We start from the raw sequence: 23,924 nt of genomic DNA, 5'->3' as shown, positions 1-23,924 counted from the left end.
CAGTAATTATGAATATGGAAGAAAACAAAGACAGAGAGGACTTAAAGAGAGCCAGTGGACAGCAACATCACAGAGCGCGCTCAGGGGCTACCACTCTTTGGCTTGGCCAATTAGTCTTCAGCCTGAGTCACATGACCTGGAGCGTGAGTCACATGATGGAGATTATGAGGACGTGCAGCATCTCGGTGTGACCTGCCACTGGGCTCACAAACATCCATGCTGCCACTGTAACATTGACATGTTGGAGGGTGAGACTTAACAGCCGACCATCGAACCGTAAAAGCACGTTTCAACCTGCAGAACTTTAAGTCTCAAGGCTCTTACTTGTAATGGGATTTGAACCCTAGCCACAAGGATACAGATGCCACACTGTAGCAAACTGAGCCACAGGCACTATCGTGTTAGAAAGGGTGTTTACGTGAGTACACTAAGTGTATAAAGTGAATTAGATTTTATACAGTGTCAAACGCAGTCTCACAATATCGATCAAAATACAACTTGTCAACACACGATTCAAGAAATCCAATCCTACTGCTCACTGCCTACTGTAAGCTCAGACCTTATGGGTCCTTGAGGGTTTTTTGTTCCCCATGAGAAGTGAGGCATGTGCACACATTTTCAGACATTTTGGCCTAACTTTGAGAAGGCACATTTTGAGTGAGGAACAGACGGGTTCAACTTGCTGTGGCCTCTTAAATTGAAACCCTCTGTTCCTCACCAAAAATGTTCCTTCTCAACATGTTTGGAAAGGAAACAGGTCCAGTGTTCTCTTATATATATATAATAAAAAAAAAGAGAGAGAGAAAGACTCAACTGTGTCCGTCCCTACGGATAGACAACAGGGCCATCTTCTGCTTCCGGAACACAAAGCATCATTCTCCTCAGAGCCAACAATCGCCTCATCATATAGCAACTCTGCTCCCGACGACCCCTCACCTTCTCTGCCCCGTGTCTCCGCAGGGACCAGCGACCCCTATGTGAAGTTTAAGATCGCGGGGAAGGAGGTGTTCCGGAGCAAGACCATCCACAAAAACCTGAACCCGGTGTGGGACGAGAGGTTCTGCCTGCTGGTGGACAGCCTGAGGGAACCGCTCTACGTTAAGGTACGCGGCAGGAACCACACACAGCATTCTGGACTAAATATGAGTGTGTTTGTTATCCGGGTCCTTAACGATCTGTTTCTAGACTTCCCTTGGAATTTCTATACGAGACTGTTTAAATATGACTACAGAGCGCCCACTTGTGGTTGGTGTGAGTGTTGACTTTTGTGGTTGAATTTGGGAGACGTTGGCCGTGTTAGTAACAGTGCTGTTGTGTTGTTGTTACAGGTGTTTGATTATGACTTTGGCCTTCAGGATGACTTCATGGGCTCTGCATACCTTTATCTGGAGTCACTGGAACACCACAGGTCTGAAGGACATAACCATCCACTTCACTTTTCATCCTTTATGTCCCTCCTCTCTCTGTCTCTCTCTGTCTCTCTCTGTCTCTCTCTCTGTCTGTCTCTCTCTCTGTCTGTCTCTCTCTCTGTCTGTCTCTCTCTCTGTCTGTCTCTCTTTTTTTTATTGCTTTCCAGTGACACTGCAGTTTTAAGCAACTATTCAACACTGCCCCCTAGTGTTCTTCTATGGATACATACATACTCATACAGTGCAATTCTGCTGCCTGCTGCTTAATGAGTTCACATCAGTGGTGGCTACTGGTCTTTCAAAGAGGGGAAGCTCATTTTCGGCCTACATCCTAAAAATTGTCAATTTATTTATGTGGGAATTAGTTTAAACTGAAACAAGGAATGTGGTGTATAATTGTATGAAATGTATGATGAAAATTGGCTCGGAATTTCGCCAGCACTCCTCCATTCACCCCGCTGCCCCAGAGACGCTTAGGCAGCATTTATCCAACGACTGTATCGTTTCGAAGCACTGAAAAAAACTGTTCAAAGCAGCCCCATTGGAGCCCAAGCCCTAGATGAATGTATTAGAAGGAAATCGAGTCAATCGACCTGCTATATGTACCTGATTCTGAACAAACTTGTCTTCGAGATGTGTGTTCTAACTCATTTAAAATGTTAACACAATAGTAAATATTTTACCATTAATGTTTGGACATTTTAGGGGAAGCCTTAAAGATTGCTGTCTTAAAGAAATCTCCACTGGTTCACATATAATACAATTATAACATTGAGCTTTGTTGAATGTGTGTGTGTGTGTGTAGGTGTGTTTGTGTGGTGTGTTATATTGTGACATTATCCCTTCTATTTCGAAGGACCCTTGACGTGACCCTTGATCTTAAGGACCCCCAATATCCTGATAACGACCTAGGCACCCTTGACCTGGCGGTCACTCTGTCACCGAAAGAGGGGGACTTCAGGGAAGCTGTAAGTCAAGTGTCTCTCTCTCTGTCTCTCTCTCTCTCTCTCGCTGTCTCTCTCACTGTCTCTCTCACTGTCTCTCTCTCTCTCTCGCTGTCTCTCTCTCGCTGTCTCTCTGTCTCTCTCGCTGTCTCTCTCTCTTTCTCTCTCTCTCTCTCGCTGTCTCTCTCTCTTTCTCTCTCTCGCTGTCTCTCTCTCTCTCTCTCTCACTGTCTCTCTCTCTCTTCTCTCGCTGTCTCTCTCTCACTGTCTCTCTCTCTGTCTCTCTCTCTCTCTCACTGTCTCTCTCTCTCTCTCTCTCTCTCGCTGTCTCTCTCCATCCTCTTTACCTACTCTTCTCATCTCTCTTATCTCAGTTTTTCTCTCCTTGACAGTCTCACTCTCTACTTCTCTTTCTCTGCTCCACCCACCTCTCTCGCTTTCTGTCTCTCCCGCTCTTCATTGTCATCTCCTATCTTACCTCTCTTTCCCGTGAAACGTGCGTATTATCACTCATCTTACGTGCCTGACTCCTACCGATAACGAGAGATTTGGTACGAGAAACGCGCAAAATAACAAAGGGGAGACTGCAGTCATACTCTCTGTTGTGACACTGAGTACTGAGTGATTCGTACTGTACCTACACCCTCACCAGTCGGGGCTCATGTTTATACACAGCACTGTAGCTTTACATAGTGTCGTATAATTGAGCCTGCCGTGTATTACAGTGGAGAGTGTAGTGATCGTTGACAGAGTTTTAGAGCAGTGTGAGTTTCTCTCCACGGGAGTTAAGATCTTAACGTTGACGGAGAAAGCGGCAGCTTTGTCCCGTAACTGAAAGTTTGATCCTAATCTGGAACTACAGAAAGTGCTCAAGAGGACAGCCTGTAGTTGAACTAGGGCCTGGACGCATCCAGCTCTCGACTTGGAAATGAATTCACGCGGCTCCAAATAGGATCCTCGGCGCTTGCCACACTCGCAGAACACACACATGGGGAAAAGAAGAAGAAGGAAAAAAAGTATTCCATGTTCAAAGAGCGCTGGATTCTGTCTCTCCTAATTATGTGGGTTCTTTTCTCTGTGGACGTGCTCAGTGTTTCAGAGTCGTATTTATTTCTGTTCAATTATTTGTTTGGTTAATTGGACCCCTGCATGTTTGATAAAGAACAAGGCAGGGTCTAGAGGGAAATGTTTTATTCTCTTTGATCTGATGTCTTCATTCTGCTGCTTATTTGGTGCAGAAAATCCACATTTGACAGAACAAATAAACTCTATTTAGGTTAAGCATCATTTTGGTTCTCTCAAACTGTGATAAAAGAGCACCACGTCACTGTGATGGAATTAGTTTGGGTTTTCACTATCGCCACCTACTGGCCCAAATCGAAACTCCAACTTTTATGGTCATTCATACTACATGGATTCTTATGTAAGGGTTGAGAAGGACTGATTCCCTAGTTAGATGCAGTATATTACTGTAGGGCTCCTTAAAAAACCAGATCAACCATTTGATCAGGAGCACTGTTGAACAACCAGCTAAGTACATCTGCAAAATGTACCGTGGCAATTTCCACCCCTCAGTGTGGAGGAGGACTGCATGTAGTCCATGAGAGAGAGAGTGTGTGTGTGTGTGTATGCGTGCATGTGCATACAGTATGCCCTCACGCACTCAGCACGTGCAGCAAGGTATGACTTGGCGTGGGGCTCTTCTAATGTATGTCCGATCTGGCAGAGCGGCCCGAGCGGGACGCGAGCGACCGCCCCATGACCCTCTCCCTGTCCCCCTCGCGGTGAACTCTGACCTTTTTAACGCCCGACCCACTGACCCTGAAGATCCGAGGGGGGCAGGGGGGGGGGGGGGGGGCAGGAAAGGGAACGCTCTGTAACGGCTTTGTCTCATTTTCAGCTTTTAAGAAGGAGCGGGAAACGAACTAGTAAGGTAATCCACTGCATGTGACCCCCCCCCCCCCCCACACACACACACACACACGCTCACACACACCCACGCTCACTCGCCTGGCCTTCCGACAACCTAATGCCCCCCCTCACCCCCCCCCCCTCAGCACCTTCCACTGTTGTCCTGGGTTACTGGTGGAGCCTCGGTGTGTCCATCTCTATCAGTCCCCCCCCCCCCCCCCCCGTCTCCTCGCTCCACCAGCTTTTATTTTCCACACGCTGCAATATACAGTTCCGGCCCACAGCCGACACGCACGCTATGTTGAAGATAGGGAGCGTCACGCCAGCTTACGGCTTCTCCTTCCCAAGCCCACTCTCACCGTGAACTCAGCACTGACTCAGAAAGGAGGGCAGTGTGCTGCTGTGCTCACAACAAACACACACACGTAAACACACACACACACACAGAGAGCTACACACGCCCCGTCTCACCTGAGCCGAGCAGTGCATTGTCAGGCTTTCGAAAAGACAAGCTCGTCCCAAACACGTGCTTAGGCAGCTGACACGGTGTATTGCAGCTGTTGGGTGAGGAAATAAAACATCCTGTGTTCTTATGTATATATATATTCTTTTTATCTTTCACCCTCATACGGTCCCTCTCCCTCTGTGAAGAGCAATGTGGCAGAGACAGTGACTGAATAGAGGGAGACTGGGTGGTATGAACCTTCAGACTGGTGTCACCGAATGGATCCAGTGCATCTGTGTTGGGAGGGCAGGATGGTCTCACTTGGGTCCCTCCTCTCCATCCATCCACATCTTTTTTTACGTTTCCATCTTCCCTGGCCGCGTGACCCTTTGACCCGTCGCTTTCTTCCACCTTCCTGGCGTTGGCTGTCTTGTTACCTCATCCCAGCAGGAGGCATGCTGGTCTGGGCTCCTCTCATTGGCGCGTGCATGCCCTCATGCCTGGTCCTCAGCCAATGGTTATCTGTGTCACCTAAAGGATGTTGTTTTGTTTATAACTTGATGCATTACACGGTAGCCAAGTTACTCCTTAGAGGTCAGAAACAGATCTCTTCGAGATCGTCATGTGAGAAATAAGAGTTTGTGATCAACAACAAAGTCGTCAGCTTTTCCCTCCCACGGCAAAGGCCTGCCTTTTGGGTGCGGCAAAAGTTTGAGGCAATACAGAGACACGGAAACATATTTAAGTGTTTCTGGTTGGCGTTGGGCAGGCGTCCTGCTGTAGTGTTTCCCCCAAACCAACCCTTTGAAGCTCCAAACTGGGCCATCCCGCCTGTGACTCCGGAATTAGCTCTGACGCTAACTATCTACTGTACTTCCCTAGCACGCCCTACTCTTGGGTGCCTGAACGCCTGCCTGGGTTCTTGAGCAGTTATTTATACTGCACCCAACTTCTCTTTAATCGTGTCGGACTCAAAAGACTACAAACTATGCAAGAACTAATATAAGATGATTATGACCAAATATAATTACATTTTTGTTGTCTGTATTAGTTCAGAAAAGCTAAACGTCTTAGTCCGTTCAGCCCCCTCACTTCATCCAAAGTCTTGGCTTTTTGTAACTTGTAACGGTTCACATATACAGGGCTTTGTATGAGCTCCTTGCATAAACTATTATTTCATTGTGGCATTCCAATCCAGCGGTTTTCAGCTCATTGTCTTCCGTGCTCCACTTTGGCTTCGCACTGTTTACTTCCTAATCCACATTGGCCATGCCTTTTACGTAATCAGAGCGATGTTGCGACAAAACAATAACGAGGCCTCTCAATTAGGCTTCAACTGCAATGAGGAGTTAGCATAGCCTGCCACTATTAGCAAACAGCGCGTTGACACGGCTGCGAGACCGACCGTGAGTTCTGTATGGGTGGTTGTATCCGAGGGAGCCACTCGCATTGTTTAATGTCTGGAGAATGGAAATGAAGAGGTTTCGTCTTCAGATCAAAGCGCCGCACTTGTGCGGCAGGGTTTGTTCAGAGTTTAATGAAATTCCAGCCAAACAAAGACGCTACTAATGAGGCCTCCTAACGAAGCAGGGAGACAGGGAGATAACTCGGAGCGATGTGTTTGTTTGACAAATAAGTACCCCAGTCTTTGTTTTTGGGAGCCACTGCAGCATGACTTTCGGAGGGGTTAAATAGGCCTGTAAGCGATTAGAAAACTGCCTGAAAACGTTCCTAAACTAGGGGGAAGCATCAAAGAGAATTAGTAACACAGTCAATATTGCTGAGTTGGTGTGCTGAGTCTATTCAGCAGCAATCAGTCAAAGTCTCCGAGCCCAGTCATTGGCCCTCGTTTGTGTCCGTGTGTGTGTGTTTGTGTGTGTGTCTGTGTGTGTGTCTCAGACACTGATGCTGTACTGCAGGTCCACACACGTGTGATGTTCCAGTGGTGATCCTCAGCATGCCTTGGAGAGGGGCTGCCCACCGAGCCCAGTCTGTTCAGATGCTCTGTGTTTCACCGTGATCTGTCATCGTCTACCTCTGCCTGCACTTCTTTGTGTCGCCGTGGCGCCTATGTGTCCCGCTGTGTCTGTGTGTTCTTCCACGGACCTCAGATACACTGTCATCGATGCCAGGAGCTCATGTACTCATTTGTCTGCGTGTGTTTGTGTGTGTGTGTGTGTGTGTGTTTGTGTGTGTGTGTGTGACCACCAGCAACAGAGTATGCGTCTGTCAGATGTACACAAGAAAAGTCAGTTATGGAGGGGAATAGTGAGCATCAGTTTAATAGAAGGTCGCGACCTCCAACCCATGGACACCAACGGCTTCAGTGACCCCTACGCGAAGTTCCGACTGGGCCATCAGAAGTACAAGAGCAAGGTACCCCCCCCTCGCACTCTCCCAGGAAGACATCGACCTGTGTCATCCACAACGTCTAACATCTATGGCTTTTGTTGAGACCTTCTGTGAGAACGAGTCACAGACTGTACGTTTCCACGTGTCCTAAAGATCGAAACGCGCGCACACACACCTGTTTCCCATTCACAGACGATACCGAAGACTCTGAACCCCCAGTGGAGGGAGCAGTTTGACTTCCACCTGTACGAGGAACAGGGGGGCTACGTCGACATCACCGTCTGGGACAAAGACGCAGGCAAGAGGGATGACTTCATGGGCAGGTGGGCCTCTCTCTCTCTCTCTCCCCCCCTCTCTCTCTCTCTCTCTCTCTCTCTCTCTCTCTCTCTCTCTCTCTGTCTCTGTCTCTGTCTCTGTCTCTGTCTCTGTCTCTCTCTCTCTCTCTCTGTCTCTGTCTCTCTCTCACACACATACACACACACACACTCACACACTAGGGTGGGGGCATCCAAGCCCCCAGCCAGTACCTGCTCTGTCAACGTGTTTGACTCCTAGGCCTAATGCTAGTCTCCACTGTGTGTGTGTGTCCCCCCCCAGGTGTACGATCGACCTGTCCGGCCTGAGCAAGGAGCAGACACACAAGCTGGACCTGCCCCTGGAGGAGGGCGAGGGCGTCCTGGTGCTGCTCGTCACCCTCACCGCCTCGGCCGCCGTCTCCATCTCCGACCTCTCCGTCAACATGCTGGACGACCCCCACGAGAGACACCAGATCCTGCAGAGATACGTGAGTGGGGTGTGTGTGTGTGTGTCGGGGGACACACAAACCACAGTCTCCAGCCACGCGGTCTCGACTGCCCCCTCTTGTGGTTAATCGAGGCAACAGGTCTCTGGCACCCTGTTGAATCCACCCCACGCTGACGTGTTTTTTTCTTCTTCTGCCGCTCGCAAACCGGGAGACCTTCCCGCCGCTGCAGCCCCGCCGTCGGGAGCGCGTAGGCTCGACGTAGCGCTCGCTTCGTGTCGACAAAGCTCCCCTGGCCAGTTGTGTGTGGAAACGGCACCCTGGTTCATCAGGATGAGGGGGGCAGGGAGGGAGGGGCGCTGGGGGAAGACGAGAGCGGATGAGGCGCGGAGCTGAAAGGACAGGATGAGAGGATGAGGAGGGAGGAGGAGAGCGGAGAGAGGACATTGACAGGGTCCATTGAGACCACCTGAATGCCTCCTTCCACTGTCTCTGTGGTCGAGCTCTGTGTGTGTGTGTGTGTGTGTGTGTGTGTGTACGTGTGTTTTGTTCCATGGGCTCCTGAGGCCCCCCACACAAGCCCCCCCCCACCCCTCCCTTTGTCTCAACAAGGCTAACCCCCCCCCCCCCCTCTCTGCCTGTCACTCAGCCCTCACACACGCACAAACACACACTCGCGAATGTATGATGCACACGCGCGCGCACAAACGAACACACACACACACGGCTCACTCTCTTGACAGCCCGAGCCTCTTGTGTGACGGAGATTCCAAGGGCAATGTTTAACGTCGGCCCGCAATCACAGGAGAGTATACAGCGACGCGCCGCCTATTCTCCCACATTAAACAAAGAGTTGCTATCGCTCTCATCTGGACGCTGGGGTTTGTTTCCCAGTGATCGCGCCGCGCTCAAGCGGCCTACTTGGTTTGCTCGAGTGGGTGTGCTTGATTGGGAGTCTGTAAACATTTGTTTCTGTGAGCGTTTGTTTGTGTGAGAAGGCGAAAACTAAAGTGTGCGTGCGCGCGTGTGCATGTCTGTAAACTGTGCTCTGATTTAAGTCGATAGTCCTGCTGGGTGGCGCGTTTGATCTTTCCGGAACACACTCCGCGGGCCAAAACAGGGCCGCGTGACCTACATACCCGCGGCGTCGCCTCATTGGCCGGCCCCGGTGAGGGCTCTCTCGGTGCTGCAGTGGCGCTGGGCTTTCAGAAGGGGGAGCTCCAGGACCGAGACAAACGCCAAGCCACTCCTCTCACGCGCGCAGAACAAGGGCGGGGGAGGGGCTTCTCCGTGTGTGTGTCTGTGGTTGTGTGTGTAACAGAGAGGAAAAGGTAAGGGGGTGACGGGTTGCCGAGGGAGAGCGTGTCAAATCAAAAAGAGGGGGGAGGGGAGGGGGAGGGGCGGCAAAAAGCTATTTCACCTTTCATGACTCCACCCCCTTTTTTGGGGGGGGGCGGGGGGGGGGGGGCTCGGTTAAAGCAAATACGTTTTTTTCCCCTCCTTCTTTCTCGCCCTCTCGTTTCCCGCTAGTCAACGTCCTTGCTACCACTGCTCCCTGTTCCCTGTCAGCATGGCCAGTGAGGTGGGGGGGGGGGGGGGGGGGGGGGGGGGGGCTGGGTAGAGGGAGAGAGGGACAGCGAGGTGGATTTGAAGAGGACTCCAGTGTCCTCTCTGTGCTAGCGTATTCCTCTCCTCCGATGCTCTTTCAGTAAGAAAATGGAATATGGCTGTACCTTATCAAGACCCACAGATGAGCACAAGTGCTGCGATGCTAATGATGTACAATACTCCTCTAGTATTATGTGTGTGTCTGTGTGTCGACGCACACATGCATGCGTGAGGCATTGCTCTGTGACCACCGTGTTCGCCGATGCTCTCCAACTAATCAACGGCACCCAGCACCACTAATGACACACACACACACACACACACAACCCTACCACATCACACTTGGCCCCTGCCGCCCTCCCATGTCCCCTACCCTGACCCCCCCCCCCCACCCACCAATAACGTGTCTAACCAGGGTGGTGCTAAGGGTGGGGGGGGGGGGGGTGTGGGGGCTTTACAAGTGCGACACGTTGTCGTCGCGGCGCGCTGTCGCCTCGGCAAGCGGCAGGCGACGACTTCCCGACGCAACGACAACAAGGAGCGAACACAATGAAGATCCCTCCGCCCGCCCCCCCCGCACCCCTGCCTGGAAACATCATTAAAGCTGCACAGACGTATCAGATGACTTTCAGCTGGCTGGCAGAGCAGGGTGGGGTGGTGGTGCTGGGGGGGATGGAGTGGTTGGTAATGGAAGTGGCAACAATATTAAAACGTTCACCAGCTGATTTCCCCCCCCCCCCACCACCACCACCACTCCTAATTGCGAGGTCGCAGTGTGTGCCTAGAGTCGTGTGCTCTCCCTAATCCACCCCCCCCACCCCCCGACCCCTCTTTATTGAAGGGAACTGATAACACCCAGCCGAACACCAGCCCTCCTCCTCTCTCATCTCCCCCTCATCACGTGTCTCTGTGGTCTGGACGCAGGATGTTTCTATGGAGTCCCCTGTTTTGAAGGTGGGGGGAGGTAGAAGAAGAGATTACTGTGTGTGTGTGTGTATTTAGCTGTGTGTGTGTGTGTGTGTGTGTCACCCTACCTTACCACCGTACTTTCCCATTTAGGGATGGTCCATATCAAGTTCAGCTCACCATGAGCTCCTTATTCAGCTTGATGTACCACGGTACATATCACCACTAATGAATGGAGACTCTCCAGTGTCCGGCATCCCCCTCCCTCCCTCCCTCCCTCCCTCCGTCCTCCCTTCCTCTGCCAGCGTGGGTAGTCCTGATGTCACCAGGAGGCGAGCGGCGCAGGACTGATGCATACTAATGGAGGAGGAGGGTCCGGGCTAATGGCTTCTAATGGTCCCGGGGTGGGGGGGGGGAGGGAGGGGGGGGGGGGGAGGGGGGACAGGTTGACCTCTTCTGAAGTGGTGCCACTCCACGTTACCCCTTCCCCCGCCGCATCCCCATAACTCCCCCCACCCCCAAAAACACACCTCAATTCCAACTATGAGAGGACACGCCATGAAGAGAGGGGGGAAACTTGAAACAGGGAGGGAGGGAGGGAGAAGGAAGGAGGGAGGGAGGGAGAGACGAGGACTGGAGGTGGAGTTGGAGGAGGAAGCTGTTAGCATTCAATTTTTATTATGACATTTCACAGTCATCCGATTTAATGTCCTCTGACCGGGGTTTGTCCGGCCGCGAGGCGGGCGAGGACGAAATGTTATTTGGAGCGTCGATAAAAGGTGAGGCGTCTGCCAGATGACAGCGAGTCGCGAGGCTTCGGCGGCGCTGACATTCATTTTCTCTCCCACAACAGAGATGGAATAAGACGTCACGGTGACAAGCTGTCAGTCAGCGCCGTGGAGCCCCTGCCGCCCCTCCCCCTGCATCTCGCCCCCATCCTGTGCGTCCCCTCCCCCCTCGAAGGGAGAAGTCCCCCCCCCACAGAGCCAGCAGGGACCACGGACAGGAGGCGGGGGGGCTCCACCCTTAGTGATGGGGCTCGGCTGAAGCTGGGGCTCCTCGTCAGTCCACTAGCTGAGTGGGGGGGGGGGGGGGGGGGTTGGGTTGGAGGGTGGGAAAATATATTCTGCAGCCTTTCATTAAAAAAAATAAAGAGGCCTCATCTCCTGAGCTTTTCAATCTCTCTGCCTGTCTATTGAGGCGGTCTGAAAAGCCAGCCGCACAAATCAGAAATTCCTCTGCTATGGAAATGTTCCAGCTTCTCAAATCAGCCATGTTTTTTTTTTTTCTTCTTCTCTCTCTCTCTCTGTTCCTCTCTTTCTCACCCCCCTTTTAGGCAATCCTCAATAATCACAAATAACAGGCTGTCGTATCTACAGAGAAATCATGTATTAAACTTATGTGGAGAGTTTTTTTTCTTCTCCTTCCTTCTCCTCTCATCTTCTTTCTAAGGCTTTTGGACAATAATATCTCTGGAAACAGCCAGAGTCTGACAGAGTTTATAATGAATTAAGTCTGTAGCCTGGCCCTGACTCGGAAATTTAAATTATAATTACTCCTCTGGGTATGGAAAGGGTTATTGCCGGAGAGAGAAATAAATTGAAGTGAAGTACATTTTCATTGCTTTTAAGACATGCCAGCACAACTCTCAATCCAGGCCTCATTGCAGGTCCTTCACCGTGTGTGTGTGTGTGTGTGTGTGTGTGTGTGTGTGTGTGCAAACTCTCCCTGTGCTTCCGTGGGCATACAGACGTGTGTGGGAATCGAGCAGGCTTTTTGCAGCCCACTCGTTGACCTCGTCCTCCCTGTTCTCTCCTCCTGCATGTGTTGTGGTCCTGTTGAACAGCCCAACGGCACATGCAGCCGGTCCTCTCGGTCTCCTGCTCTCCCTCGGTGTGTGGCGTCTGCAGGGCCCGCCCAGACGCGGAGACCTGCCGGGCCCTAATTGAGAGCTTTTAAAGGGCACCTCGACGAAGCCCTCGCTCCACGTACTGATGGACTCTGCCCGGACGTGTCTAGACGGGCTCTGCGTGTACATGACGTGTTACAGGTCATGGGTGCGATCACGGCGTTCTGTAAGGAGGAGGTGCGTGTGTGTCCGCAGACACTGGGGTAACCCGTGTCTCTGTGATGGTCCCAGTGACTAGGACGTCACTGCCAGTCATGCCTCAGTGAAGGAATCTGAGGTCCAGAACATGTCTATTATCAGTTTAATGCTCTCCCTCACACACACCAACCTAAACGTGACACTAAATGGTGTGCTGTTTCTCTCGGTTTCCCCCCCCCTGACCCCTGACCCCTCAGAGTCTGCTGCGGTCTTTCCACAACCTGAAGGACGTGGGCATGGTCCAGGTGAAGGTGATCCGGGCGGAGGGGCTCATGGCGGCAGACGTCACAGGTAGGACTACCAACACCTACTGTACCTTCCGACTGTACCTTCCTACTGTACAACCAGTTCCCTTTGCAACTTTGTCCATGTCGACGACTTGAAGGCACAAGTCCACTAGCTAATGTAAGTCACGGCAGGTGGGAAACAGGTGGAAAGCAGGCAGACAGTGGGCAGGAAGCCGGCCAGTGATGAGTTGTTGCATCGATGTCCCAGCGAACGCGTTCTGATCGAGGACTGCCCCAGTGATTGGTGGAGGGAGAACTAGTACTGAATTAAGCAGGACCACACAAACGCAAATGCACGCACACACATTTCCTCATTTTTGGAAATGATACAGGACCCTCATTTATATGTAGCCGAGGAGGCCTTATCTGAGCTACAGACTCTCCCCAAAATATTTCTCTCGGCTTCGTGTCCTCGTTTCTCCATTAATTCTTGGTCTTAATGAGGTGTGCGGTGGACAAGCCCAGTTTCTCAAAGTGTGCGCTATCTAGTTTAGCAAAAGTCATAGACTTGTGTGGAGTTTGGCTTTGTTCGGGCGGAGTCGTTTCGCACACACATGCGAGCGCGCACATGCACAATCATTCATTGGGTAGTAGCTGATATCCAGTTAGCATACAGAAACAGCAGGAACAGGGGCTAATGTCTCCATCTTGTTTTTTCGGAGAGGGAGAAGGAGATGCAAATCCCCCTTATGCATGGAGCTGACCTCATTGCAGAACTCATCTCTCAGTCTGAATGTCACGGATTGTTCCGGAACCGCGTGCCTTACCCAACAGTAGAGAACCTCGTTGGCCTGTTTGTTCATTGTTTACCTCACCTCCTGCTTAGACAGAACTCTGGAGGGACACTCGTATCGCTCGTGTTTTCTGGTCCTTTCAGTATTTTATCATCGACAGGAATGCCGTTCACAAATGTATCCGACAATACATCGTGTCCAACGATACATTGTATCCACCACAATGTTATCCAAAGCCTTTCGCTTTCACGCCACAGAAATATGTCCTTTTGAAACTATTTGGGCCCATAGAGAATGCGACTCGTCGTTTGGGAGCCTCTCAGCGTGTCGAGTCCTCGAAGCGGCATTGTCGGGGAGGGCGAGGCGGGGCGCGCCGGGCGCGGGGGTCAAGTGGCCGCCATTTTCCGTGTCTCCTCCCTCTCTCTGAGTGCCCCATACTCTCAGACAGCCCACTCTGCTCGCGCCTCCACAGACACCTCGCCCAGGTCGACACGTCGTCCAGTCCGGTGACCCTGAACGTACAGCTTTAGCATTGTTTGTTAGATGTGTGTATTTCTGAAAGAGAGAGAGAGAACGTGTCTCTCTCTCTCATGAGCTCTCATTTCACACCCCGAGATTCCTCGGTGGCCCCCATACATATTGAGATACAATACGCTTCTAGGAGCTCTCCTAGGTCCTCACCACACACACACACACAGCAGGCCAGCCTGAACGGCGGGGTCAGCACAAAGGTGACAGGACACAGGGGAGGGGTCCTGAGAGAGGAGAAAGAGGCGGTGAAAGAGAGCCTGGACACCATTCCGCTCTTATCCACGTTTCCCTTTGGGTTTGTCTCCCTCTGCCTCTCTCTCCCCCCCCCCCCCCCCATCACTGCTAATTGAGGGGGTTTAGTGGAGTGCCTCCACTCCAGCCCTGCAGAAGAAGTGACAACAGCCTGTAAAACCAACAGTCCCCTTTGTGTGGCTGCTCTTGTCCAAGCCAGTGGCTCCCGTACAGTTAGAGCCATTCAGAAGAACGCACTCACGGCTACGCCTTTCAACAAAGACCCCCACCACCACCACCCCCCCCTTCTCAATCTGCCGCATCAATATCCGATCTATTAATATAGGCCCTTTATCAACACGAACCATCGCATGCTAAAACCTGAAAGTTGAAGCCTCTGTAAATAACGTCCACTTTGAGGAGAATACGTTTCGTTTGTTTTTTCCGCGAGCGAGAGAGAGAGAGAGAGAGAGAGCGCTCGCTCGACGAGAGGCTAATACTCATGAATAGTGACGCTCTGTAGGCAGAGAGAGGTGTCAGACAGGACAGCACATGGTCGTCCTCATCCTGACATCCTTCATAGGCCCGTTCTGTCTGCGAGGCACTTTTAATAAGATCCCTTCAGCCAAGCTCTGTTCGTTCTGCGACACTTATCTAGTGCCGGGATGAAATGAGTTTGAAGCTCTTGCCGTGAACCCGCCCGAGATACCCAGACTGAACCCGGGGAGGAGCTTTGGTTGGCCGTACCTGGACATGCGGCGCGGCGCTCAATCCCGACCGTGTAATTTGCTGAGACAACCGCCTCTGGTGCTCGCCAATAAGGTGAAAGTTCATCTCTGCTGACAACTGAACGCCATAGCGACCGAGCATGCATATCATTAAAGCGTGATATCGTTTGGGGGGAGTTTTTTTTCGCCAATTATTTTCCATTAATGAATTTTGAATGATTGGGATTTAATTTGATTAGGGCCATTTCACAACTGCTTTCTGGACCCTGTGACTGGTGAAAGAACATGCCGTGTAAAAAAAAGAAATATGTGAAATTATACGAGAAATCTCTTTATACATTTCCATGTCTGCAGCAGTAGATGCATTATTTGTAATTTAAACAGTCTTGAATAAAGTTGATGGAATTCAAGGTACACGTTCTTAGCAAGCTCTGTGTTTAATTGTATTCCTAAATACATTATTCAGTGTAGTGTCTAAAGTTGTTCAGTAGGACTGAGCTTTCCATATCTTGAAACGGAGCGGATCGATACATGCCAGTGTTAGATGGGAGAGGTGACACCTATGACAGGGCATGGATCACGCTGACATTGATTCAGTGCACCCGCAAAATGTCCTGCCCTTGTCACAACATTTAAAGAAACTCACACCAATCAATGAAGCCATACAGTCACCGTCAACACAGGATGGACTGGTGTCTGGACCTCCGATATACTTCCCTCTCATCCAAGTTAGTCCTAAATATTAAAAACAATTCCATATAAGTTTCCTCATGTTCCTACTTTATTAAGTCGTTGCGTAATATACTAATCATCGGCTATATGACACGTACTACTAGTTAAATTTATTCTTGGGAAGATGGAATATATTAGTTTCTTTTTTTTCTCTCTCTTTGACCTAGCTTTTAATGGTGATATGCTTGAACAAACAGCAAAATTGTTCCCAACAGTTTTGATAAAAGTAAAGATCAAAGCTGGAATTAAGAGTTTGTTGTTATGAATTCCTTTTTTTTTTTGAGGAGGAGGAGGAAGGCAGGCGGGGGGGCGGTGGGCGGTCGTCATAGGCCTTTCAAATGACAAAGAAGCAGTTCATGTATATTAGAACACAAACAGAGAATATATAGGACATTGATTTGGATTAGAGCAGCATGCTTCTCTCTTGAGAAGTGTTCAGCTCTAATATTAAATGTAAATATTAATGTGCCTATGGCACATTTTCGAAAATGTGTCTTTTAACTTCAACTTTTGTTGAGTGCCTCCTTTAGCAGTGCAGTTACTGAACAAAAGAAAAATGACCTGAGACCGTGTATTTTTGACCATATAAGGGAAATAGTGTATGTTAAAATACACAAAATAACCTTGGGTTTAGCCAATGTGTTATCTTTTGAATTTGATTCAAGATATATTACATTTAGTCATTTAGCAGATGCTCTTGTCCAGAGCGACTTACAGTAAGTACAGGGACATTCCCCCCGAGGCAAGTAGGGTGAAGTGTCTTGCCCAAAGACACAACGTCATTTTGGCACGGCCAGGAATCAAACCGGCAACCTTGTGATTACTAGCCTGATTCCCTTACTGCTCAGCCACCTAATATAAGCAAAAAGATTCAGGGAACAACCTGAATCTGTCTATGTCTTGGAGTACAATCATATAGTGTATATGCTTAAACAGCATTGATCTACAGGGACATTGGAGCACATCAATATGTCAAGCAGATATACAAATGCACGTCCTTATGAAATATTGAACGGGCGTCACGCGTTCCTCCGGCCACGCCACACATATCCTAGAAACCCAGTCCTCCATTTCCTGTTGCGCTCTGCCCCGCTCTCTATCTCTACTGGACCTGTCACCAGCTTCCTCAAACTGGGCTGGGGCGTCCCTGTTAGTCATGTCTTCTTTTATTCGACCTCCCCCCCCCCTCCTCCGTCTGACGGTGCCCAGGGCCGTGGTTGCCGTGGCGCTGCTTATCTGCCTGCATGTTGGACTCGGTGCTTCTGCTGTGGCACCAGGAAGGAATGAATGTATCACATCCTCACAATGGTGATAAATGGCTGATGGAGCTGTCGTTTGCTTGAAGATGGATGGGACGGAGCCAGACACACACACACACACACACACACGCACACACACACACACACACTTGGGCTGGTCTGAAGTATCATTCCCAGACTCCCTTCTGGCTGTTTCCTGTCCTGTTCCTTTTATCAGCCATAACATCCCTGTCTACACTGTAGGCCAGCTCCACTGGATTAGAGTCCAGGAAATAACAGAGAGATAAAGTTACATATATATATATAGGAAGAGAGACAGAGAGAGACAGGGAGAGACAGGGAGAGCGAGAGAAATGTAATATGACTCCTCATTTATCTCCGCATTACTTTTATGCCCCCTATTTCTCCGTCTTTCTCTCTCTCGGAGGTGCTCTCTTTCACTGGACCCTTCTTCTTCCTCTCTCTCGCTCTGGTCCCCCCCCCCCCCCCCCCCCTCGCTGCCCCCCCCCCCCCCCCCCCCCCCCTCCCAGGGAAGAGCGACCCCTTCTGTGTGGTGGAGCTCAGCAACGATCGGCTCCAGACTCACACCGTCTACAAGAACCTCAACCCCGAGTGGAACAAGGTCTTCACCTTGTGAGTACAGCTCCGGGCTGACCTGTCTCCTGGCACACACACACACACGTTATAAAGACATCAAAGCTACATTTTCTGCTGTCTATATTCAGCACACTTTCCAACATTTTATTTTCCTGAAAACACTATAGAACTGATGCACAAACTAATGTTACACCATCACATACAATTAACTGTAATATAATGTTATATACAAGAATGTTTACTGGCATATTTAGTTTAAATACCATTCCAGCCACACATGCCTGCAATACTTGGTGTTAAAAGTAATCTTTACAAACCCATCTTATGGACCAAAAATTCATTATCAAAGGAAAAATATGTTTTGAATTTAGAGGTGAACTAGTGTTCCCTTACCTGACCTTTTACTGGTAAAATTGGATTTGATTTAAATAATTTAGATTGACATGCTATGGCTTTAATTGAATTCCTTTTGTGACCACGGCTTACTTGAATACACCAAACACATTTCTAAAGAATACACCAGTGAATTCACGTGGAATACTAGGTAATTTAGCCATCCTTCCAGTGAGCATCTCCCGCCGTAACCTCATTTCGTTTCATCAGCCAAGTCGGCGCTAGCCTACATTTCAAAAGATGACATTTCACTGCAGCCACGACATCCCTACTATGCTTCTCACACACAATTTACGTGGAGCCCAAAGGTCATATAGAGAGAAGACGGTGGTGCTCGTCGCTGTGTTGTAGCCGTGTGGTAGCCGTGTTGTAGATGTAGATGTGTTGTAAGTGTGTGCGTGTGTCATCTCTGTGTGGGGCCACAGTAACGTCAAGGACATCCACTCGGTCCTGGAAGTCACCGTGTACGACGAGGACCGCGACAGGAGCGCTGACTTCCTGGGGAAGGTGGCCATCCCGCTGCTGAACGTGAGTCCCTGCTACCCCCTCCCCCCTCACCTCCCCTCTCTCCCTCTCTCCCTTGCTCCCTCAGAATCAGAAAGGGATTTATTCGCCACGAAAGTTTGCACAGACAAGGAATTTGCTTTGGCAGGAGGTGCATACAATGAACATATAGGAATCTTAAATTTAAATATGTGGTCTAACTATACTAAGGGCACATAAACTAGCAATACCAAGTGGAATAGAACTAAAATAAAATATACAATAAAATAAAATAAACCCACCCAAATAAACCACCCTCCCCCCAGAGGGAGAGATGGAGAGTTGAAGAAATCCCAGAATGAAAGATATGCAGCGTAGTAACGTAGGAAAGAAGTGAATGAGAGAAAGCGTAGTCAGGGGCCAACACGGCACCCCAAAAAACCTGTGTGTGCGTGTACCATATGCACGCCAAAGCAGGCACGCATGTGATGGCGCGTATGAATGTCTTGCGCTCTGCCGCGTTTGTGTGTGCGTGCGTGCGCGTGTGATTCCCCAGGATGGTTAATTCCTCCCTGACAGACAGCGAGCGCGGCTGTGGTAATGAACAGGTACTTGTCAGAGTTGCCACAGTTGTTTTGGGCTGTGCTGTCAGCAGCAGCCGCTGGGGTTCAGAGGTGACCCAGGGACGGGAGTCAGCAGGGGAGCATCCAGACAGACGGCTGTCATGTGTCCCTCTCTCTCTCTCTCTCTCTCTCTCCTCTCTCTCTCTCTCTCTCTCTCTCTCTCTCTCTCTCTCTCTCTCTCTCCCCCCCCACACAGATCCAAAATGGGGAGCGCAAAGCATACGCCTTGAAAAGCAAGGAGCTGACAGGGCCAACGAAGGGGGTCATCTTTCTCGAAATAGACGTGGTTTTTAACGCCGTGAGTCTCTCTCTCTCTGTTTCTCTTCATCCCCCCCCCCCCCCCCCCCCCCAAAAAAAAAGAAACAAGTAAAGTAACCCCCTCCCTCTCTTATTCCGCATCTGTCCCCGCCCATTCCCAACCCCCGCTATTCTCATGCTCTATCGTCTTCTTCTTCTCTTCATTCTGTTTGTACCTTCACCCCTCACATAACCCCCCCTCTCCCTCATCCTCGTTTTTTTCCCTCCTCTTTCTTTCTTTCTTTCTTTCTTTCTTTCTTTCTTTCTTTCTTTCTTTCTTTCTTTCTTTCTTTCTTTCTTTCTTTCTTTCTTTCTTTCTTTCTTTCTTTCTTTTCTTTCTTTCTTTCTTTCTTTCTTTCTTTCTTTCTTTCTTTAATTATCTAAGACTCCCACTCTGCAGCCTTTGTTTGCCCGTTCGTTGTCACTGTGTGTGTCCCAGCGGCGGCCATCTTAGAGCCGTCTGTGAGGGGGAGCGTTGTCGCTCGCCTGGCCTCCCATGGCCTCTGTGTGGGCTTGCCAACACAACAACAACAACACTCCCGTCTCTCCCCGTGAAACCTCTATTCCAGCCCACTGACTTCATGTGCAGTTGACATTAAAACTCTACAGATTAACATTTCGGCTAAGAATATATGTGTTAACAATGTAAACAAATGATTTAAATGCGTTTTAGTCATGCAGGCAGCTTGTGAAGTTCACTGAAGGGGTACAGGATGTGCTGATGTGTGTGTGTGTGTGTGGTCCTAGGTGAAGGCAGGCCTTGGAACCCTGATCCCCATCGAGCAGAAGTACATCGAGGACGAGCCCAGAGTGTCCAAACAGGTGGGGGACCGACCACAACACGATCCACTACCCCAGCGTAGCCCACGACGAGCACCGCCCCCAACCGTGCACACACACAGCACACACACACACAGTACACACGAGGAGGGAGTCATGCCACCTGGCCGCACAGCCCGGTCCGGTATGTTCTGTGTCAAGTTGCCAATCCACCCCCACCCCCACCCCGTCCCCCCAGCCCCTCTCTCTCTCTACCTCCAAGCCTCCTCTATCTCGGCTGCCCTCCACCATCCTCCCCTCTCCTCCGACGTGTTAACAAAGAGGCATGGAAGAGAGAGGGAGGGAGAGGGAGAGAAGAGAGAGAGGCAGGGAGAGAAACGAGAGAGAGAGAGAGAGAGAGACAGAGAGAGAGGAGAGATGTTTACTCTCTCTCCCCCCCCCCGCCCCTTCTTCTTCTCTCTCTCCGACTGTTGAATAGAAATGTCAAGCTGTCAGCTCTAGGGGTGCATAAGTAGATTGGCCATCCTTAGTTGGCCCTCGGTGCCACTGCTGCTTGGGTTGTCATTGTCACGCCGCTCAATGTGGCGGCCCCACAAAGGACTGGGCGGGGGGGCAGGGGGGAGAGAGGGGGGGCAGGGGGGGAGAGAGGGGGGGGGGGGGAGAGGGGGGCAGGGGGGAGAGACGGGGTCAGGGGGGGAGAGAGGGGGGGGGGGGGCGGCCCACATCAGACGTGTCACACGAACGCCGTTTGGGCCGAGCAGCCACCACAACTCTCACACCCTTTAGTCCTACCCACCACCAACAACCCCTCTCTCTTCACCCCCTCCTCTCTCTGTGTGAAAATATGCCCCCTTTGCACTTTTTCCCCAGAGCGCCGGTTGGTCCCCCCCCCCCTTCCTCCTCATCTCCGCTCCGACCCCCTGACTCGCCGAGATGACCCGTGTCAGCGTCACTCGATGATGATGTCACTGGCAGCTTTGGAGAAGTTGCCCCGCGAGGGGCTCTTTTGTGCAGGGTGGCTCCTGCTGCCCCGCCCTGGGCAAACACACACACCCACACACACCACACACACATGCCCACACACACACTCACACACACTTACACACATACCCACACACATGCCCACACACACATTCATTATTCCACAGCCTTTGCCGTTTACAGTAAAAGCCCTGTTGCGACGTCTGTCGCCGTCCTTTTCACAACAGTTCGTCCTTTTATTCATGAAACAGAACCTCCTCGTGGTAGCACCGCGGAGGGCGCTAGCGCTGCGTCATCTCGGGGCTGTTAGCTAAGCAGAGTGGGATGATCAAAGCCCGGCCGCGCCAGGGGCCGTCGAGGGAGGAGGAAGTGGGTGAATCCCGGCGTCGCGATTGGTCCTCGGGGCCCGAGTGTCCCCGACAGAACCCCAGCAGTCATCCTGAGTTCAGCTGTAAACGTGTTTGACTGGTCCAATCCACACAGAGGGGATGGCCAACAACACAGCTCCCAGCTCCTCTACCAGAATCCTGTTAAAGCCAGACGAGAAATAACACTCTGTCCTCTGGGAGGGTACTTCCTTCGAGTGACCTGATTGGCTGTGGGGACAAACCGGCAGGAAGTGTTAGTGTAGCGCCGCTTGGTAGAGACGGATAGGTTGATCTGTCACTTTACACTCGTATTTCTCTTAATCTCAGCGGGCCAAGCGTTTGACAGTGTGCCACATGTTTCTAGCAGGTTCTTTTGTTTGCCGATAACCCCCATTGCGAGCAAAATGATCCGAATGTGTCAGTCCATCGCAGCGAAATGTGGGAGTCTCGCTGTTAAGGTGCTTCCTTTCACAAATAATTAGCCCAGTTAACCTGCCCGGCTTCTTAATGAACATATGTCGAGCAGCTGCTTGACTTTTATTAGTTTAGTCTGTGCTCTGAGTACAACCTCTTGTGTGACCTGTTACCACCCCCCCCTCTCCCTCTCCCTCTCCCTCTCCTCTCTCTCTCTCTCTCTCTCTCTCTCTCTCTCTCTCTCTCTCTCTCTCTCCCTCTCCCTCTCCCTCTCTCTCTCTCTCTCTCTCTCTCTCCCTATCTCTCTCCAGCTGCTGATACAGAACTTCAACAGGGTGAGGCGGTGCATCATGTTGTTCATCCGGGCCGGCTGCTACATCAACAGCTGCTTCGAGTGGGACTCTCCTCAGAGGAGTATCTGCGCCTTCCTGGTAACTAGGCCCTGCTGGGACGCCCTCTGTCACGCTCTGCACCGTCATACCTGCTGGGACCACCAGACGACACCCCCCCCACGCTCCTACTGCACCTTACTGTACACCACGCTCATACCAGCTCGGCTTGCAATCCACTCATGCACTCCTTGTGTACCGGACACAGTCATGCCTGCCTCCTTCACTCCTTCTGTTCCGTACGCCCTCATACCTGTTTTGGAGACGAGACTCTCCTACTGTCCCGGTGTGCTGTGCTGCCCACGGTCATTCCCGCACGGGCGCGAGCCCCTCCTCCGCCGGCGGTGCGGCGGGCGCGCTCGTCCGGAAGGCGGTGGCTCCGCGACGGGGCGGGTTTTCGCGAGCGACGCAAACTGTTCGTGGTCTCCCCCTCTTTTCTCTCACTCTCTCCTCTTCCTCTCACCAACTTCCTCCGCACTCTCCCTCTCTACCCTTCGATACCCCCCCCCCCCCCCCTCCGTTCCCTGTCTCTCTGACGATGACACATGTAGCACTGTCTCTGTCAAACTGTGTCTGGTATTAAAAGGTGATAGGATACCCCCCTCCAGCACCCCCCCCCCCCTCCAGCCTGGAGAAGGCTGAGTGCTAGAACAGGACAGGAGAGAGCTTACCTCCAGTCTAGCGGGCCGACTTAAGTAGCTCACGGACCTGTCTCCTCTCAGCGGAGACACCCCCAAAACCTTTTCCCGGGGGCGCCAAGTGTTCGCCGCGTCAGCCATTAGCATTTACCGTTTGACACCTTTTAATTTCCTGCTGAAGTGGAGGCACGCGGCGCAGGTGCGTGGGCGCGCGGGTGGGCGTGCGATTGCGTGTGCGCCGGGACTGTAGGTCGCCGGCGCTTTCCGCGAAACGGTGGCGAGGCCGGTATCGATCCGTTAACATTCTCCGGTCGAGTGTCTGTTTGCGGGCGCGTGTGCGGGAGTGTGTGTCTTATCTTACTAAATTGAATGGAAATGGCAGGAAGAAATGTCAAGAGAGAGTGGCAGAAAACAAGGTTCTCTCCCAATGGCCAATCTCCGCTCTCGATGAAAAAGGAAAAAAGACGTTGAAGGCCACACGCACTTGGCACCTCTGAACCTCTTCCAACAGACTAGCGACTCCAACGAAACAGTGGCTCCGCTCACAGCCACACAGCTACCTGCTATCACTGACACAAAACACATTTTCCCTCTTTGTTTTTATTTTTTAAGCTATTTTTTTTTGGGGGGGGGGGGCAATTCTGCATTATGTGGGACAGATCAGGGAAGAAAGACAGGAAAGGTGAGTTGCAGAGATGCAGACCCGAGCCCTTGTGGTGCAGTCGGGCATCATCATCACTTCATCTGGAGTTGGGTTGGATATGAATCATAGAGCTAATATAACTTTTCCTTACTTTTAGAGTTCGGCTAGTTCAGATCACACTTTTTCATTTACAATTATTCGTTTTATTTTCCATGTGTTTGAAACGCAAGGAATACAATTGTAACTCTATTGGACATGCAATCTGCTTACAAATCGTGCATTTCTTCTGTTCAGGTTTGAACAACTAGGAATTTGTTTTACGTGTCTATTTTTTCTCATAGTGTAAATCTGATTTGACATGTTGGTAATAGTATAGAGAAGGATCTAGAAAT

The 23,924-nt window shown here is 50.9% G+C and overlaps 1 protein-coding gene across 1 annotated transcript in view; it reads left to right on the top strand.

Annotated features, from left to right (window-relative positions):
* The window catches only part of LOC124464498 (multiple C2 and transmembrane domain-containing protein 1-like), a gene marked incomplete at its 3' end in the record, with an annotated part of 64,240 nt that extends 41,502 nt beyond the window's left edge, over positions 1-22,738 (top strand). The window contains exons 3-15 of the mRNA XM_047016379.1: positions 961-1,103; positions 1,329-1,408; positions 2,266-2,377; positions 4,254-4,286; positions 6,921-7,085; positions 7,254-7,384; positions 7,659-7,845; positions 12,622-12,715; positions 17,457-17,559; positions 18,342-18,444; positions 19,219-19,320; positions 20,067-20,141; positions 22,174-22,738. Coding sequence (XP_046872335.1) covers positions 961-1,103; positions 1,329-1,408; positions 2,266-2,377; positions 4,254-4,286; positions 6,921-7,085; positions 7,254-7,384; positions 7,659-7,845; positions 12,622-12,715; positions 17,457-17,559; positions 18,342-18,444; positions 19,219-19,320; positions 20,067-20,141; positions 22,174-22,738 — 1,893 coding nt within the window. The remainder of the gene's footprint in view (positions 1-960; positions 1,104-1,328; positions 1,409-2,265; positions 2,378-4,253; positions 4,287-6,920; positions 7,086-7,253; positions 7,385-7,658; positions 7,846-12,621; positions 12,716-17,456; positions 17,560-18,341; positions 18,445-19,218; positions 19,321-20,066; positions 20,142-22,173) is intronic.
* Between the last annotated feature and the right edge of the window lie 1,186 nt (positions 22,739-23,924).

The sequence above is a fragment of the Hypomesus transpacificus genome, unplaced genomic scaffold (genome assembly GCF_021917145.1).
Source record: "Hypomesus transpacificus isolate Combined female unplaced genomic scaffold, fHypTra1 scaffold_353, whole genome shotgun sequence".
Lineage (NCBI taxonomy): Eukaryota > Metazoa > Chordata > Actinopteri > Osmeriformes > Osmeridae > Hypomesus > Hypomesus transpacificus.
This window is presented reverse-complemented; position numbering and strand designations above follow the sequence as displayed.